The 16817-nt window shown below is 38.0% G+C and overlaps 1 protein-coding gene across 2 annotated transcripts in view; it reads right to left on the bottom strand.

The window, feature by feature from the left end:
• Positions 1–1752: 1752 nt before the first annotated feature.
• Positions 1753–16817, bottom strand: part of TDRD7 (tudor domain containing 7) — an 81176-nt gene continuing 66111 nt past the window's right edge. For both annotated transcript variants that reach the window (XM_007968657.3, XM_007968658.3), the window contains 4 exons: positions 15768–15878; positions 13355–13857; positions 9357–9517; positions 1753–2218 (listed from right to left, as the gene is read on the bottom strand). In XM_007968657.3, coding sequence (XP_007966848.3) covers positions 1998–2218; positions 9357–9517; positions 13355–13857; positions 15768–15878 — 996 coding nt within the window. In that variant the 3' untranslated portion in view covers positions 1753–1997. The remainder of the gene's footprint in view (positions 2219–9356; positions 9518–13354; positions 13858–15767; positions 15879–16817) is intronic.

Here is a 16817-nt window from a genome sequence, read left to right as displayed (position 1 = left end):
TTTAGGTTTTCAATCCATCTGGAATAGACTTTTGAATATGGTATGAGGAAGGGTTCACATTTCATTTGTTTGTGTCACACTGACTTAGCACTAATTTTGTGGTTACATCAAGAAACAATTTATTGCTTTATTTTAAAAAGTAATGGAAATATTTCTAAAGTCAGTGAAATAGAAACTACCTTTTCCTAACTTGCAGACAATTTGAGGATTTTTGCATTTTTTTGTTGGGGAATGAAACAATTATGAAAAACGTAACAGTTTATTTCACTTAAACATTTCTGTGTTGGGATATTTTTATTTCATCATAAATGATTAATCACTGGCATTCACTATTCCTGAATTTTGAATCACTTGTTGTAAATACTGAGTTTTAAAAAGCTAGAGATAATTTTGACATGTTTAAAATGAAAAACTTCGAACATCTGGTCTCTACCTTCCTCTTTCTGTTCTCATTTTTTTCTAGATTTTTCTCAAAAACAAACAAATAACTTTGAGAATTTTTTTTCCAGTCTAGTTTTTGCCCCTGAAGTTTATTCCACATTTCCAAGATTCTGCATATCTTCACCTGGAAGTCTATTAGCTCAAATTCAGTGTGTTCAAAATCAAATTTTTAAGCTTCCCATTCCCCCACTTCATCTGAGTAAGGTCCTAGGCTCTCATACCTTAAGACTTGGCTTCACTCTTCCCAATCTGTATCTAAGCTGTCTAATAATTATAATGAAAAACTTTACAAGGTCATCAACACTTTTTCTTCAACACCATTGCTCCACTCTTAGTCCAGGGCCTCCCCACCTCATCTCTGGACCGCTGCTAAAGCCTATAACCTGTCTACCAATCTATCTGCCCATCAGTTAGCAAGCACAAAAGGAGTGCCTGATGTGTGTAAGATGCCATTCTGATGGCTGTGGATGCTCAGACGGTGGTGTGCTGGAGAGCCTGTCATATGGGGTCTCAAGAGCTGCTTAGGTGAGTCTCTTCCCAACTCCACATTCAGTCATGTCATATATAGCTCAAAATCAACAATGGTGGGACTATTTACGATATGAGAATTTTCAGACACTACAAATCAAGGCTCAGCTCCCCACCCAACAGAACCAGTTGTCAAACATTTACCAGTATATCACCGGAGATGACTAAGACCCGTCCCTCTTTCAGGGGGGCCATGATCTAGCTGGGATACTCGGTGCACAGACTAGTCATATACTATAAAGTACAGTGACATATGGGCACCAAGAAAGGCATGATCAAAGTACGATGGAGTAGAAAGGGGCACCAGAGAAAGCTTCATGGTTGGCCCAGGAGGTCAGGCAGGACACTGACAAGCAAAAATGATGGGAGGAGAATGAGATGCAGGTTGACAGAATGGAATGAGCAGGGGTTCAGTGACCAAATAAAGGTACAGTGTGGCAGGGAGTGGTAGATAAGGAGGTTGGGTAGGAGGACTGTGGAAAGCCTGGGTCCTAGCCGGACTCTGTGGGCAATGAGAAGAGAAGCCACTCAGGATTCAGGTTGAGGGTCACGCTGGTTTGCCTGGGGCTGCTCCTCTAGAAATGCTGATGTGTTAAGACTCAGGATAAGTCCTCACATGCTTTGGGGATCACTTGCTTTGAGATACACTACTACATCAGGGTAGAGTTCAGTCATAATAGTCTCAGCTTAACTGGAGAAGAACCCAGCTCAGAAAGGAAGACAACATGAAATGGAAGCTTTCATCTTAAGACCATTAAGCCTAGAAATTACAAGGTAGTCAGCTTTTATATTGATAAACATTTTTATTCTAATATTATAGTAATAATTCAAGTACAATTTTCTTCGAAAAGTCAACTCTGTTAAAACAAAACTTGTTAAATATCTTTCATCAAACATAAGCATATTCTTTTCAATCCCCCACAGCAGTCAGAGCCATGTAGCAGAGATAAGATTTTTTTTTTTAAGCCTACTACATTTTGTTATTGCTAAAAAATTTGAATTAGTTGTCAAAGTTTCAGAAGCAGTCATTAATTAACTTTTGAAAGCTCTATCAGATACTCTGACATAAAATCATGAATCCAGATATCGGTGTCTGGCAACGATGTGTCCACTAAATAGACCACTACTTTCCGGTCCCAAGGGTTAGCATTTTCAATGACTGTCTGCACCAGTGCCACCAGAGGTTTCTTCTCCACATGATTTCGAAACACCATCGAAGCCTCCTCAGACCACTGGTTGCACTTCACTCCTAGGAGGAAGACAGGAAGAGGGGGCAGTGAGGAGTCAAAGGAGCTTTTCTTTGATCCATTATGATGGAAAATTATTTAGTCAATCCAAAGTAGCTTAAGCATCCCAGGTTAGACTTGCCTCAACTGAAAAACGGTTACTGAACAATCTTAAACCACTCCAGCTTATAGTTTTTCTACTCTGAATGGAGTCACTCTGGAAACCTTTAACTAAAAAACAAGTTTCATTTGAGACTTAACATTGTATTATAAAATGAGGTAATAATGACTACTGCACAACCCCCATACATAAAGTATATGCATATTTAAACTAATAACAGTCAGAATAAAATGTATCATATTAAATGACATTTCTCTCATTAAAATTTTTTTTTCTGATGGACCAAATATCGTAAAAAAGAAAAAAGAATTATTGTATGATTCATTTACAGTATAGTTGTTTAAAATTACACACAGCATCGTGGGAAAAGCACTGAACTGAAAGTCAAGAGACTCAGTTACTATTCCCAGCTCTTCCTCTATCAGGTGGTGTGGTCTTGGGCAAATCAGCTGATCTCTCAGGCCTCACCTACGATAAAAGAACCTGGTTGGATCAGATCATGAGAAATCAAGTTAGAGAATTCTAAATTAGATTTTAAAACAAAGTTGGGACAAGAAAGTATATATTGGCCAGGCACAGTGGCTCACACCTGTAATCTCAGCACTTTGAGAGGCCAAGGCGGGTAGATATCTTGAGCTCAGGAGTTCAAGACCAGCCTGGGCAACAGAGCCCCCGTCCTGTCTCTACAAAAAATACAAAAGTTAGCCGGGTGTGATGGCCTGTGCCTATAGTCCCAGCCACTCAGGAGGCAAAGGGAGGAGGATCGCTTGAGCCTGGGAGGTCAGGGCTGCAGTGAGCCATGATTGTGTCACTGCACTCCAGCCTGGGTGACAAAGTGAGACTCTGTCTCAAAAAAAAAGAAAAAAAAGGATATATATTTCAAGAAATACAATTAAAATTAAGTCCACATATACTGGATTACATAAACTGTAAATTATGCCCCAAAGTAATGAAGGTATGGAAGTTTCAGACATAATTTTGTAAGACTTGCTATCTATATAGCAAATGGGCTAAATTCTTTGATTATTAATCTCCCACAAGAGAAGCCTAGAAATTTCATTTTATCTGCAGCAGCCCTGACAATCTTTGAGCCATGTTATTTAAAAAGAAAAAAGTAACCCATTGGTAAGGTAAAAGATGATTGCACAGTATGGCTCCCTTTCTTTTAGGATTCAGAAAATTTTATGCACAGCCATGGTGCACTGATGCCAAGAATGCCCATGTCAAGGCCAGATGTAATGAAGCAACAGCTCACTGGGAACCTTGAGAGGGCGGGTATCCAGTGGTCCTATTTGTAAGTGGGTAAGGGGTAATCCCAAGGTCCCTGGAGAATCCTTAAAGCATTCCAATTTAAACACTCAGGGCATTCCCATGGGTTCCACTTAAGATTCCACAGAGCTCCTTTGTATCTAGAGGTATTCCTAAATATGTCAAAGGGCTTGGCTAGGTGTGAACCAAGTCTACCAAAGTGATGACTCCAATGGCCATGCCACGACCGGTGACTTCCATGAAACTTTTAGTCTACGTCACTTCTCTCTAGTGGATGCCTATGTTGGCCCAAGAGAGACATACTCTTCACCACACATAGTTTAATAGTTCCGGTACATATGATTTCAATTAATTATAAAATGGAGGTCCTCCCTTCAAAATGGATAATGTTATGCCCAGGAAGACTTTTTGACTTAGGAGCAAGTCACTAGGAAGAAAGAAGGCTTGGCAGAAGTGAGCCTACAAAAGGAATTGAGGACACGGATGGGACCCAACAGCAACGCTGTTTCAGATGTAAGTAGACAAAGAAACTTTCATGCATTTGGACTATGTGTTTTAGTTCACAAGGTAATTTCATATTCACGTTTTCATCTGATCCACGTATTAGTTCAGTCACACAGGCAGGATAAGGATTTACTGGTAATTTTATAAATAATCATGGGGTAGGTTTAGAAGTTAAATGACTTGAATCTCGGCCTTTTGACTTCAAAAATCACACTTTTCATGGAGAAGGAAGTATACAGTGAAGAAAGGCACACACTGAAGGGGCAGAGTGCTGAGTTTAAGGCTGTGGGATCTTGGACAAGATATTTAACTTCACTAAGCTGCTGTTCCCTGATGTGTATGATAGTTACAGTAACAGTACCTAAGCCTCCCAGCATGGAGAGAGTTCAATGAAATAAAGCAGTTGGTAGAAATCCTGCCTACCGATCTGGCATGTAAAAGCTTAGAAGTTGCTACTGCCTCTTTACAAGAAACAAAAAGCTGAACAAACAGAATATCAACAACTATTGCTAGGTCCATCAGAGAAGGAAGGTCACAAGGCAATTCACTGTCCCCAAAACCAGACAGACAGACAGGAAGATACTGAGCGTCAAAGCATACTACAGCAGAAACCAATGAGCAGAGGCCTGGAAGCCGGAGGAGGGAACCCTAAACTGTAATTGACAAATTGCTGGGGGTACATGTAAATAAGTCTGAGAGTTAAAACTCTGGGAGAACCCAGTTATAAGGCCCTGACTCCCACACTTTTGAGAGTTTTACCTCTAGAAGCACTACCTGGTACTCACAGTGAATATCAGGGAAAAATCACCTCATGCTTCCAGTTGGGGGAGGAGAAAAGGAACATTTTGAAATACACCAGAGCTTTCTGTTTTTCTTAACAAGCCCTGTCCTCAGAAGAAACTATTTTACCAGAGCCTGACCTGCCAGGGTTTTATAGAGCTTAACCTTCCTGGGGGAAGGGAAATACCCAACTCCACCCCCTCTAGCCATCCTGCTCCACCTAAGCTGGGGGGAAAAACCCTGAGGAGTACTGGTGAAGTTCCCAGTTCAGGGGCACAGGCTCAACAAAAGTCTGAGACCTAATCACAGGATGACAGAACATTCCTCACACCCTAGACACACATTGCTGCTGCTACATTACAAAAGTCTTATTTACCCAGATTTCCTTTTACCCAATGTATCATGTCCACCTTTCAACAAAGAACTACAAGTGATATGGAAAGGAAAAAACACAGTTTGAAGAGACTGAGCAAGCATCAGAATCAGAGTCAGATATGGCAGGAATGCTGGAAATAATCAGACCAGGAATTTAAAACAACTATGATTAATATGTACCAGTGTTAACGGAAAAGCAGACAAAATTTAAGAACAGATGGAAAAGGGAAGCAGAAAGATAGAAATTCTAAGAAACAATAAAAAAGAAATGTGGGCTGGGTGCGGTGGCTCACACCTGTAATCCCAGCACTTTGGGAGGCCAAGGCGGGAGGATCACCAAAGCGGGCGGATCACGAGGTCAGGAGTTCGAGAACAGTCTGGCCAACATGGTGAAAAGCCTGTCTCTACTAAAAATACAAAAATTAGCCGGGTGTGGTGGTGCGTGCCTATAGTCCCAGCTGCTCAGGAGGCTGAGGCAGAAAAATTGCTTGAACTTCGGAGGCGGAGGTTGCAGTGAGCCAAGATTGTACCACTGCACTCCAGTGTGGGTGACAGAGCGAGACTCTGTCTCAAAAAAAAAAAAAAAAAAAAAAAGAAATTCTAGTGGTCAGAAACACTATAAAAGAAAATAAGAATGTCTTGGGCTTCTTAGTAGATTGGACTCGGCTGAGGGAAGATCTCTGAGTTCAAGGATATGACAATAGAAACTTTCAAAACTGAAAAGCAAAGAGAAAAAAGACTGGAAAAAAAAAAAACACACAACAAAAATCTAAGATCTATCAAAGGTGTAACAAATGTATAATGAGAATTCCAGAAGGAGGGAAAGGAACAGAAACATTTGAAACAGTAATGACTGAGAATTTCTCCAAATTAATGTCACACACTAAATCATAGATCCAGGAAGCTCAGAGAACACCAAGCAAGATAAATGCCCCCACCCAAAATACATCTAGGCATATCACATTCAAACTTTAGAAAATCAAAGATAAACAAAAATCTTGAAAGAGGCCAGAAGTAAAAAACCACCTTATCCATAGAAGAACAAAGATTCTTATCTTTGTTCTGACTTCTCAGAGAAGCATCTGACTTCTCAGAAATCATGCAGCAAGAAGAGACTGGAGTGTTGAAAGGAAAAAACCTACCAGCTAGAGTTCTGTACCTTATGAAATTATCCTTCAAAAGTGAAGGAGAAATATAGACTCTCAGACAAACAAAAATTGGGAGAATTTGTTGCCAGCAGACCTGCCTTGGAAGAAATATTAAAGAAGTTCTTTAGCGAAGGAAAATAATATAGGTCAGAAATTTAGATCGACACAAAGAAAATCAGAGAATGAATAAGTGAAGGTAAAGTAAAACTTTTAAATTTCTTTTTCTTAATTCACCTATTAGATAGGGTTTATTCAAAATAATAGCAAAAATGTATCTGGTTCTGTATGCGTGTGTGTGTGTGTGTGTGTATGCATGTGTGCGCGTATGTGCTTATATGTAAGTGAAGTAAATGACTGCAATGATACGGGAGCCTGGAGGAAGGAATTAAGATTATTTTGTTATTATACAGTACTTGCACTGTCTATGAAACACTGTAATGTCACATGAAAGTGGACTTGGATTAGTTCTAACTGTATATAGCAAACTCTAGGGCACCCACTAAGAAAAGGAAAAAATAGAGGTATAATTGATATCCTAATAAAGGAGAGAAAGTGGTATTACTTAAAATTCTCAATTAAAATCACAAAAAACAGAAAAAGTGTAGAAGACAAAAGAACAAGGAAAACAAATAGAAAACAGTAACAAATATGGTAGATGTTAATCCTACTATAATAATAATCACTTTAAATGTCAATAGTTCAAATACACCAATTAAAAGACAGAGACTGTCAGAGTAAATAAAAAAATAAGAACCAACTACATATTATCTACAAGAAGACTACTTTAAATATAAAGACACATACAGAGCAAAAGTAAAGGGATGGAGAAAGATATACCACGTTAACACTAATTGAAAGAAAGCAGGAGTAGGTATATTCCTTTCAGGCAGAGCACACTTCAGTGCAAGAAAAGTTATCAGGGATAAAGAGGGTCATTACATAACAGTAGAGGGGTCAATTCTCCAAGAAGACATACCAATCCTTAATTTACATGCACCTAACAACAAAGCATCAAAATACATGAGGTAAAAGCAGATAGATCTACAAGGAGAAATGAAAGAATCCACTCTCATAGGTAGAGATCTTAAAACCCCTTTATCAGAAATAGACAGATCCAGAAGGCATAAATGTAAGTAAGGACATAGTTGAACTCAACAGCATCATAAGTCAACTGGATGTAATTAACCTCTATAGACTACTTCATCCAAAAACAGTAGATTATACATTCTTCTCAAGCTCACATGGAACATTCACCAAGACAAACCATGTTTCGGGAAATAAAACACACATTAACAATTTAAAAATAATACAATGTTTTCTCTCAGACCACAGTGGAATTAAATTAGAAATCAGTAACAGAAAGATAGCTGGAAAATCCCCAAATACTTAGAGATTAAGCACAATTCTAAATAACACATGGGTCAAAGGATACATTTCAAGAGAAAGTAAAAAGTATTTTGAGCTAAATGAAAATACAGCACATCAAAATTTGTGGGATGCAGTCAAAGCCGTACTTAGAGGGAAATTTGTAGCACCAAATGCATGTATTAAACAGGAAGAAAGCTCTAAAGTGGCTGGTAGGTCGCTTAGCACACCATCAGCAACAATAACTCTTAGCCACAATGCTGGTGATGGGGATGATGGTGCCATGCACTCATTCTTCACAGAGAAGCCTTCTCTGGGGAGTGTAACTGTCATATTTAACAAAACGTGTTGTTAGGAAAACCTGAACATTAGAAAATGAAAATGAAAAACAACAACAACAACAACAACAAAAAACACATTAAATCTGAAGAAGGTTTGAGTCTAAAGCAGACTAACTGGTGGTCATGCTACATGAAAGTGTTATTTTTTCTTTATATCCAATTACCATGTGCATTTCCTTTGAATTCTAGTAGGAAGACACAGAGAAGCTGGCAAATATTTCAAAATAAGGTAATATATAGCCTTCCAATAAAAGCTGGTCAATAAGTAAAAGAAGAACTTATATACACAATTTCTTTCACTGCTGACATCACATCACTTCTGTCACTGTGTTCCACAGATGGGGCAAGGTGCTGAGGACTGTGAGCAGCAGCAAAGGTATCAGTGAGGCACCCCTCAGCAATTTGGGCCTCAAAACCCTCTGCTAATGCTACAGGCCTCTGGGCTGAGCTTCATCCAGCTGCTCATGCTACATAATGGTAGGGTGCTCACAGGGGAGCCATCAATAGTCTCATTAGACCACATTACAAAGAGGTGTCATTGTATGCCTGTTAAATTGGTTACTCACATTTTAATGATAATCAAGAGGCTGATGTGAATGTGGTGAAATTGCTCACTTGTATGCTGTTAGTTATGCTGCAAACTGGAAACTCACTTGGTTATGAAAATGGTCATATATTCCATGACTCACGAATGTTTTAAGATTGCATAATACTCTATCATGTATTATAATTTATGCAATAATAATAAAGTATAGATCCTCCTATTGGTTATTATAATAGGTTGTTTCTATTGTCTTTTAGTTCATTTTAGCTAGTATAAAGATGTAGGGTTTTTCTTGATATTACAATAAAAATGTTCATCAGTAGGGAAGTATTGATTAAATAGAATTTTTGCATCCATTAAAAATAAGTAGGAAAACCATAAAAACCACCCAGAAAATCATTAGAAAACAATACTAGATGAAGAAAAGCAGAATGCAGTATTATACCTGTACTAAGATTACAGCTTTAGAAATATACTCATGCTTGAAACCAGAGACAGGAGTAGGGAAAAGAGAAACAGCAGATATAATGATAGAGCACGACTGTAACAGATCATTAAAATTATCTCCATTATGGTTGCAATATTATTAGTACAAAAAAACAAAAACCCAACATATCTAAACTCGAGGCCAATGATTCAGTACATGCTAAGTACCCAGGACAAAATGACAATATTGTATTGTTGTAGCATGAGTTCAGATTCCACAGAAATTACCTGCAAGTTGAGCTGTGACTGCTTGGAAGGGCAGCTTTCGGAACATGTCCACTAGGGGCTGTACTTTTCTTATGTTGACTAATTCGTGTTTGCCATAATCCAGCTCATACACAGACACCAGTCCATTGGTCAAGATTCCTTTTAAAAGCACCCTGTGCCACCTAGATGTACATTAGATTAAAAAGGAAAACACATAAACTCAATACCTGCTTTAAGGGCAAGAAATATTTTATGAAAAGAAAAATTAATGCAAATTATGTTTATCAAAATTTAAAACTATATTGTCAAAAAGGTTTTAAAAGTATTTCCTGCTCCTTTTTCCAAAGCTTACTATTCTCTGCTTTCCCACTGTCTTATTTGATAGAATTTGCTCATTCAAGAGACTTTTATGGGCCTCATGGAGTTAGTGAAGGAAACAGACACATAAACTGCCAACCATCACTAAGTAGAATGAAACAAACGCCATGGAGGATGACCAGGACAAAGCCAGGGGATCCCTTCACTGAAGGAGGGTGGACAGAAGATGGCCACATGTTTGGATATGGTACATGCTTGGAAGATGGAAAGAGAGAGGCAAGCAGGACCAGCTGGGGATGAAGAAATGCTTGAGAAGAAAAGCACAGAGGACTGGAGAGGGCATGGTGTTTCGGAGCAGAGCAAACCTTCCAGTACAGTTAGAGAGTGGAATGCATGGAAGAATAGAAAAGAAGTCAGACTAGGAAGGCAGGCTGGGGACAAATCAAGTAAGTTTTGGACAAAAAAAGTTTGCAATTTTAATTATGACAAGTAAGGACATTAAAAAAAGAACAAAACACAGGATTCAACCCACCACCTAAAATAAAGAACCTGGAAAAGGTAGAGGAGTATGAAGGAAGTGGAGTATGGCTTCAGATCTGGAGCTCAAGGCACCAGAAGGAAATCCACAGGAATCTACTTAACCCTGCTGAAACTACATCAACATCATTAAAATGAGAAAAACCCAGACTTCAAGGTTAATATATGAAAGATCATTTTAAAGTCCTATAGTCTCAAATACATGTTTAAAACGTATTACTACCTGAAGGAAAGGAAGATTGTTCATAACAGCTAAAAGAAAGTGTCTATGGAGGTGGTCTCTGCTGCTAAATGGTGTACATTGGCCTCTAGTTGAGGTGGCATGGTCAGTCATTCTCTGGAACAGGTTTACTAACCATAAGCCAGAAGCCCATCAGAACAGTAAGCCCTGTACCACAACACACTTCTGGACTGGGGTTGGCTGGAATGGACTTTTTCTCCAGCGCGTAAACCCCTAGTATAGGAAATCCACGCAGCTGCTATAGGATGAACTACAGAGAAGCCCCAAAACAAAAAGGTCAGCTTTCAACACTGTGACTGGGGGCTTCTGAGGGAACTCCAGAAACTTTCAGACAGGCTCAAAGTGCAGCAAACAGTACTCCATGGCTCCCAGAGACAATTGGGACACAGAAAGGATACATAATATGTACATGAGTTTTGGGGGCCAAACAGACCTGAATTAGAGTCCCATCTGGGCCATTTTCTAGTTGTGTCACCTTGGCTCTTTATTTAAGCTCTGAGCCTCGATCATCTCATGTTTAATATTTAATGTAAATTCACTTACAGAAATAATATATGGAAAGTGCCTGGGACATTACTCGGCTAATAATAGGCACTCGGCAAATGGTAGTTATCATCATTATTATTAAAATGAAGACAAGGTACTATAAATAAGAACTTGAGATCAAACTGAAGTGAAATTTTCACATGTGGAAACACTTTTGGCATAGGTTGCTAATTTGTGTAAGCACAAAAGGAGGTAAAAACACTTAGTTTCCACCAATAGCATCATCTTAATATTGTACAGGGCAAATTGGTGGTGGTCTGTGTTTTTAGTCTATAAATAAGTGGTATAGAGCAGTGAAGAGAGAGTCACCAGAAAACTGATGTGTTGTATTTCTATTTAGTTTTCAACTTTCAAAACTAATGGTGTAAGTGAAGACTTCAGTTTTGACTAGTTTACTAAATTTCAGTACCAGCATCACCTGGAATTCGTTAAAAACAGATTCTGGAGCTCCACCTGCAGAGATTCTGATTCAGAATGCCTGGGGTAAGGAAGAATAATCTGCATTTTTAATAGGTTTTCCAAGTTGTTCTTATGCTGAGATAGATTTGGAAACCACTATAATAAAAATATATATCTAAAATTCCTCAGTCTTAACTTACCATAGTTGGGAACAAGGTTTAGTAAATAGTCCTGAGTCTTAAGAAAAACAGAAGCTCTAAACATTTTATACTGATTCAGTTCATGAAGTTTTTTAAAAAATCAGATTATCTGTTTTTATATATAAAACGTCCCTGGATTATCTGGGGCAAATTAACTAAAATCCAAGAGTCCTGGGGCAGAATGGTTCAAAGACATGGAGGGCAGAGTGGGGATTGTGAGGGCCCATCCAGTTGATGTGTTCTCCTTCCTACCCAACCCCTTTCCTCCAAGGAGGATCTCCTCACCTGTAATCATCATTAATCTGCACCCCCAGTAAATGATGAACATTATTTTGGTTTTTAACTGTGATTGAATTATCTTACAAAGAGTTCTGATTGAGGCAAACCTACACAAACTGAATTAAACCTATTTATGTTTGTGGTCATAAATAACACAACAGTAGAAATGGCTTTTTAAAGAAGAAAAGCTTATGATATACAAGTGGTATGTTTTTCAAAATGAGAGCTATTATACTCTTGAGTTAAAAATTAGTTTTTTCTTCCATGAAAATGACAAAACTTTATACATGCCTATGTTTGCTATCTTAAAGAATTAAAACATTTCATATAAAAAAAGCAGTTTGACCTTTTAAACAGAGTTTTGGGGGGTGTGTGTGTGTGTTGGGGAGGGGTGACTGTTCTTTGTGTTCAGCATCAACAAATAAGCTTGTTCATTTCTCCTAAGCAAGCTGGCAAAGGAACAGGATGGGCATTGTGCCATTTCCCAGGGCTTCATGGCCTGAGTGGAGAGTGGAGAGTGGGGTGTCTGGGCTTCACTTGGAGGAAACCAGCACATCCTGCAGGGCTTTGGGGAGCAGGGGTGTGGACCCAAATGTGAAAATATTAGAAAAAAGAGTGAAGTGCTAAAGAAATGTAAGAGAAAGTATGTTCTCAAAGCCCCAAGGTCAAAGAGTAGTGAAATAAGCATTGTTGCTCCTTATGAAAGATGGCACAGATGCCAGGATGCAGCTGACAACATAAAGCAAGAGTCTTGCCATCTTCCAACAAGTGATTTTTCTTCTAGGAATCTATCCCATAAATAAATAATCAGAAATGCAAAGATTTACATTCACTATTATTTATAATAGTGAAAAATATAAGGAAAAAACCTTACATAACAAAATAGAATGGTAAGTAAATTATGATTTCATTGGGAGAAGGGAATTCTGCATATCATAATTAAAATAGCCATTATAAAGGTTCCTGAAGAAATTTTAACACATGGAAAAATGTTTACAACATAATGTTAGGTGAAAAAAGCAGGTACAAAATTATATATACTAATAATATACCAACTATATAAATATGCACATATAAAATTAGAGGAAATACATAAGTAGTTTAACAAGTGTTATGTGTGGGTGGTTGATTTTAATTTCTTATGCTTTTTTATATTTTAAAAATTTTCCACAATATTTTTATTTTTAAAATAAAAAGTCATTAAATGAAAAAAACCTGGTTATTTTCCGAATAAAAATATTTTTCTAATAGAAAAATAGAAAAACATTTAAACATTCATTTTAGATATATAATTGGGTTTTAACAGGAATATGGCCAATAGATTTTTTGATAAATGACATCATTTTAAATACTAGAAAATTGTGAAAATTACTAGGTTTGTTTGACATTCAAAATTCCCATTAGTACAGTTCAAAGTCCCCCTGCCTAGATTAAGACTCTGGCATCATTTTACACATTTTTCTTAGGTGTAGAATAAAATGCTTTGTCCAAGGACCTACTTATTTTCCACTTTTGCAGCATACACTTGGTCTTTCTCCACTGCTATGTGGCGCTCTTCAGACACACTGTAATATAGAATCATCTCTTCCATCAGAACTTCCAACTTATGTATCTCCTGCCAAGGCTGGATGACAAAGTAGCCTGGGTGACAGGCCACAGGCACATACACATCCATGTGTTCCCCTGGCTTTGATAAGTGGACAGGAGGTGGCAGTTCCTCCGTGGAGAAAGAGCTCGTGTGGTCCACCATGGACTTTTTGATGACATCTGTTAAGTTCTTTCTGAAATTCTCTCCAGTGTTGCCCAACATGGGCATGTTGCCATTTTTGCTGTCGGGAGAGCCAGCTCCACTGGATATGGCACTTAAAAACACATCCTTCTGATGCTTCCACAAGTCTGCATTTGTAATCTGGCGATTAATACTGCGATGAGGATCAGGGAAGTTCTTAGGGGTAAATAAATAAACATGTGCGATCCCTCTGGTTTCATCCACTTTTGTAACCTTTGGAAAACACAAAAAACAATATTAGAAATACAAGTTCACATTAAATTTTGAGAGGCAGTTATGGTAACCGTAATCATTAAAACACACTATTTTGCCAAAAACCTTGCTAAAATCCATTTTATTTAAGGAAAGATAAATGATCACAGCTTGGCAATGAATGGGCTCTGAAGTCAAAATAGTCTAGGAAACAGTGCAGCCTTATGGAAATAAAAAATTTACTAATCTTTAAAAAGTCTGAGAAAACTTTATAACTTGCTACAGGTCATTATCATTGAGAGGAAGGGATTCTATGTATCATGATTAAAATAGTTTAAAGACATTTCAAAACACTTAAAGTAGAAATTGTAAGTATGACGAACCCCCACGTACTCATCACCCAGCATCAATAATAAAAAACAATCACAATGATGGCAAAATGATTCATAAGCGTTCTGCTTAAGGCTGGTGTGTCCTCAAGACTGGGAAGGGAAGGAGAAAGCTCTGACATCCACCACATCTGTAAGCACCCCTCTATCAAATTCCTTGTCTGGTCCTAGTATATGTTCTCATACCCTTCTCCATCTCCAATTACATGGGAGGAGACGGACCTGGGGAGAAAAAGAGGAAGCAAGTTCCACAGAACGGGTCAAAATCAGTTTTACACTTTTTGTCCAGGAGACCTTCTGACTACCGAACCAACTTTGCTCTTTCGGCCAGAGGTATGTTTGTATGGAAATACCATACATTAATAATTGGGATTGTACTGCTGTATGTCCCAGGGAGCTAGGTGACTGTTGGCTATTCTCATCAGCAACTCTGGTTTATCTTAGTAATGATAAAAATAAGATACTAGCCACATCTATCTTTTACCAAATAGGGCTAGAAATGAAAGACAGGTACACAGGCCTGAAGAGAGGGAGATAACAGCAAGGCAACCCATCTACAGTAATTTACTTAAAATGTTTTTTTTTTTCTCCAACAAGATGCCTCTATTACATTCATCCTCTGAAGTACTAATCAAATACTGACTGCAAATTCATTTTGATATTTATAATACAGAAGTACAGTTTTAAAAATTAACAAAAAGTATTTTTATTGAGTAACCATCCAATATTCTGGCTTTAGGAGCTTAAAGAGTAGCTGAGAAAACAGTGTTATCATGTGACAATTGAAGAATATGAAATAGTATATAATTAAGCATGTAATTGTACACTATAAACCCCAGAAGAATACAAAGACAGAAAAATCAGTGCTAGCTAGAATAATTTAGAGGTCTTCATGAAGATATTTTTCAAGGACATTTCATTTTAAATGTTTATATACAACAGTCATACAATTTTCATCAGTTAACAGAGAAAAATTATCTCCTTAAATTTGTATTCTTGGATATATGAGCAATGTTTTTGATTTAAAGATGCAAAAGTACAGAAAAAGAAACAAGAGCTAGTGAAATAAGTACAGCAGATTAAATAAACTTTAGGAAAAAGAGGCTAAAAACCACAATCATAAACAAATTATTTGTTTATAATCTATGCTACTTTATGAATAAAAAAGAAATAGAGGACTTATTTAAATGATCTTTAGAAACATTCATCAAGAGATCTGTGGTCCCCTGTTGGGGACTTAATTCCTTATCATGAAGCAAAATAGAAAGGGAGAACCATCTCTTCTACATTAATAATGGGAAAAACTATAAGAAGGGTTTAAAAATAATACTGGAGACATAGGATAACTTCTTAAATAAAAAAGAATTAAGCCATAAAATATCTTACAGCTACACTTGTAGCCAATTTCCTGAATATAAAAAATGTGTTGGATGTGGAAGCATCCATTTTACAGTGAGATGAAATTCCTTCACAAAAACTAAACGAGCCCTGACAGCTGCCGGCTCCCTTTCTAAATGTATCAGGCCCAATAAGATAACTAACCTTAATGCTACAGTCCGAGCAATTCAAAACAGAATCTCTTAACCAAAGCACTGCATCTGGTGTCCACATGCCAATAGATTGTGGAAGATCTGCTAAACAGCACTTAATGGCCTGAAAAGAAAATATGATGGAAAAGTAAATACACCATGTTAAAATATCTAGTTATGAGTAATGTTAATATTATTTTCCTACAAATCAAATGTTACCAAGATAGACAGCAAACAACAACAGCTAATAATGACAATTACAGCTCTTGGTTTGAGCATCTGCTATATTCCCAACTCTATTTATATTACTATTGTCTTTACTTCTTTATGAGCCAGGGCTTACCCCCAGCACTCCATATACTTCCCACCATACAATACTTCTGCATGACAGGTGTTGCAGCCCCATTTCACAGCTGGGGAAATGGACTCAGAAAGACTGCATAAGATACCAAAGTCGCAAAGACAGGGTTGGAACTTTTATCAAGGTCTACCCTCTACCTCAACTTAAAAAAAAAACAAAAAAAACCGTCATTTGGAGGAAATCTGACTCCTGCTGCTTCATTCAGCACTTCCTGAGTACCTCGTGGATACCAGGCACATTTGTTTGCCCTTTGAAGGAGGCTGTAATGAGAATTAAGGAGGGTGAGAAAAACTGAAATCCACAGGTCCCTAAAAGCCTCATTTTCCCCAGTGTTTTTTAGCTCCTACTGTCATTATACAAGCATCTGTAGAATGGCTACAGCAGAGGCTAAAAAGTGACCTCAGGGATTTCCTTCAGCTTCAAGCAAACCCTTGAATCAATGGAAGCAATTTTGTGAAGGGGATGAAACTCAGTTCCAGGATTCCTTTTCCTCCCTGAGCCCCTTCCTGTCTTCCTGCTTTCCTCCCTCAGGAGCTCTAAGTCTCTCACTCTGCTGGCTGGATGTGGTACTTTTCTTGTTGGAGAGGAGGTCACTCAGAGCAGAGACAGCACACTTGAATATCTGCAGGGGCTGGGCAGGCAACGACGAGTGAGGCAGGCCCAATGGGGCCAGCAGAGGAGAAGTCCCCAAGCTCCTTAGGA

This window comes from Chlorocebus sabaeus, chromosome 12 (genome assembly GCF_047675955.1).
Source record: "Chlorocebus sabaeus isolate Y175 chromosome 12, mChlSab1.0.hap1, whole genome shotgun sequence".
Lineage (NCBI taxonomy): Eukaryota > Metazoa > Chordata > Mammalia > Primates > Cercopithecidae > Chlorocebus > Chlorocebus sabaeus.
The sequence above is the reverse complement of the archived record's forward strand: the minus strand, read 5'-3'. Positions and strand labels throughout refer to the sequence as shown.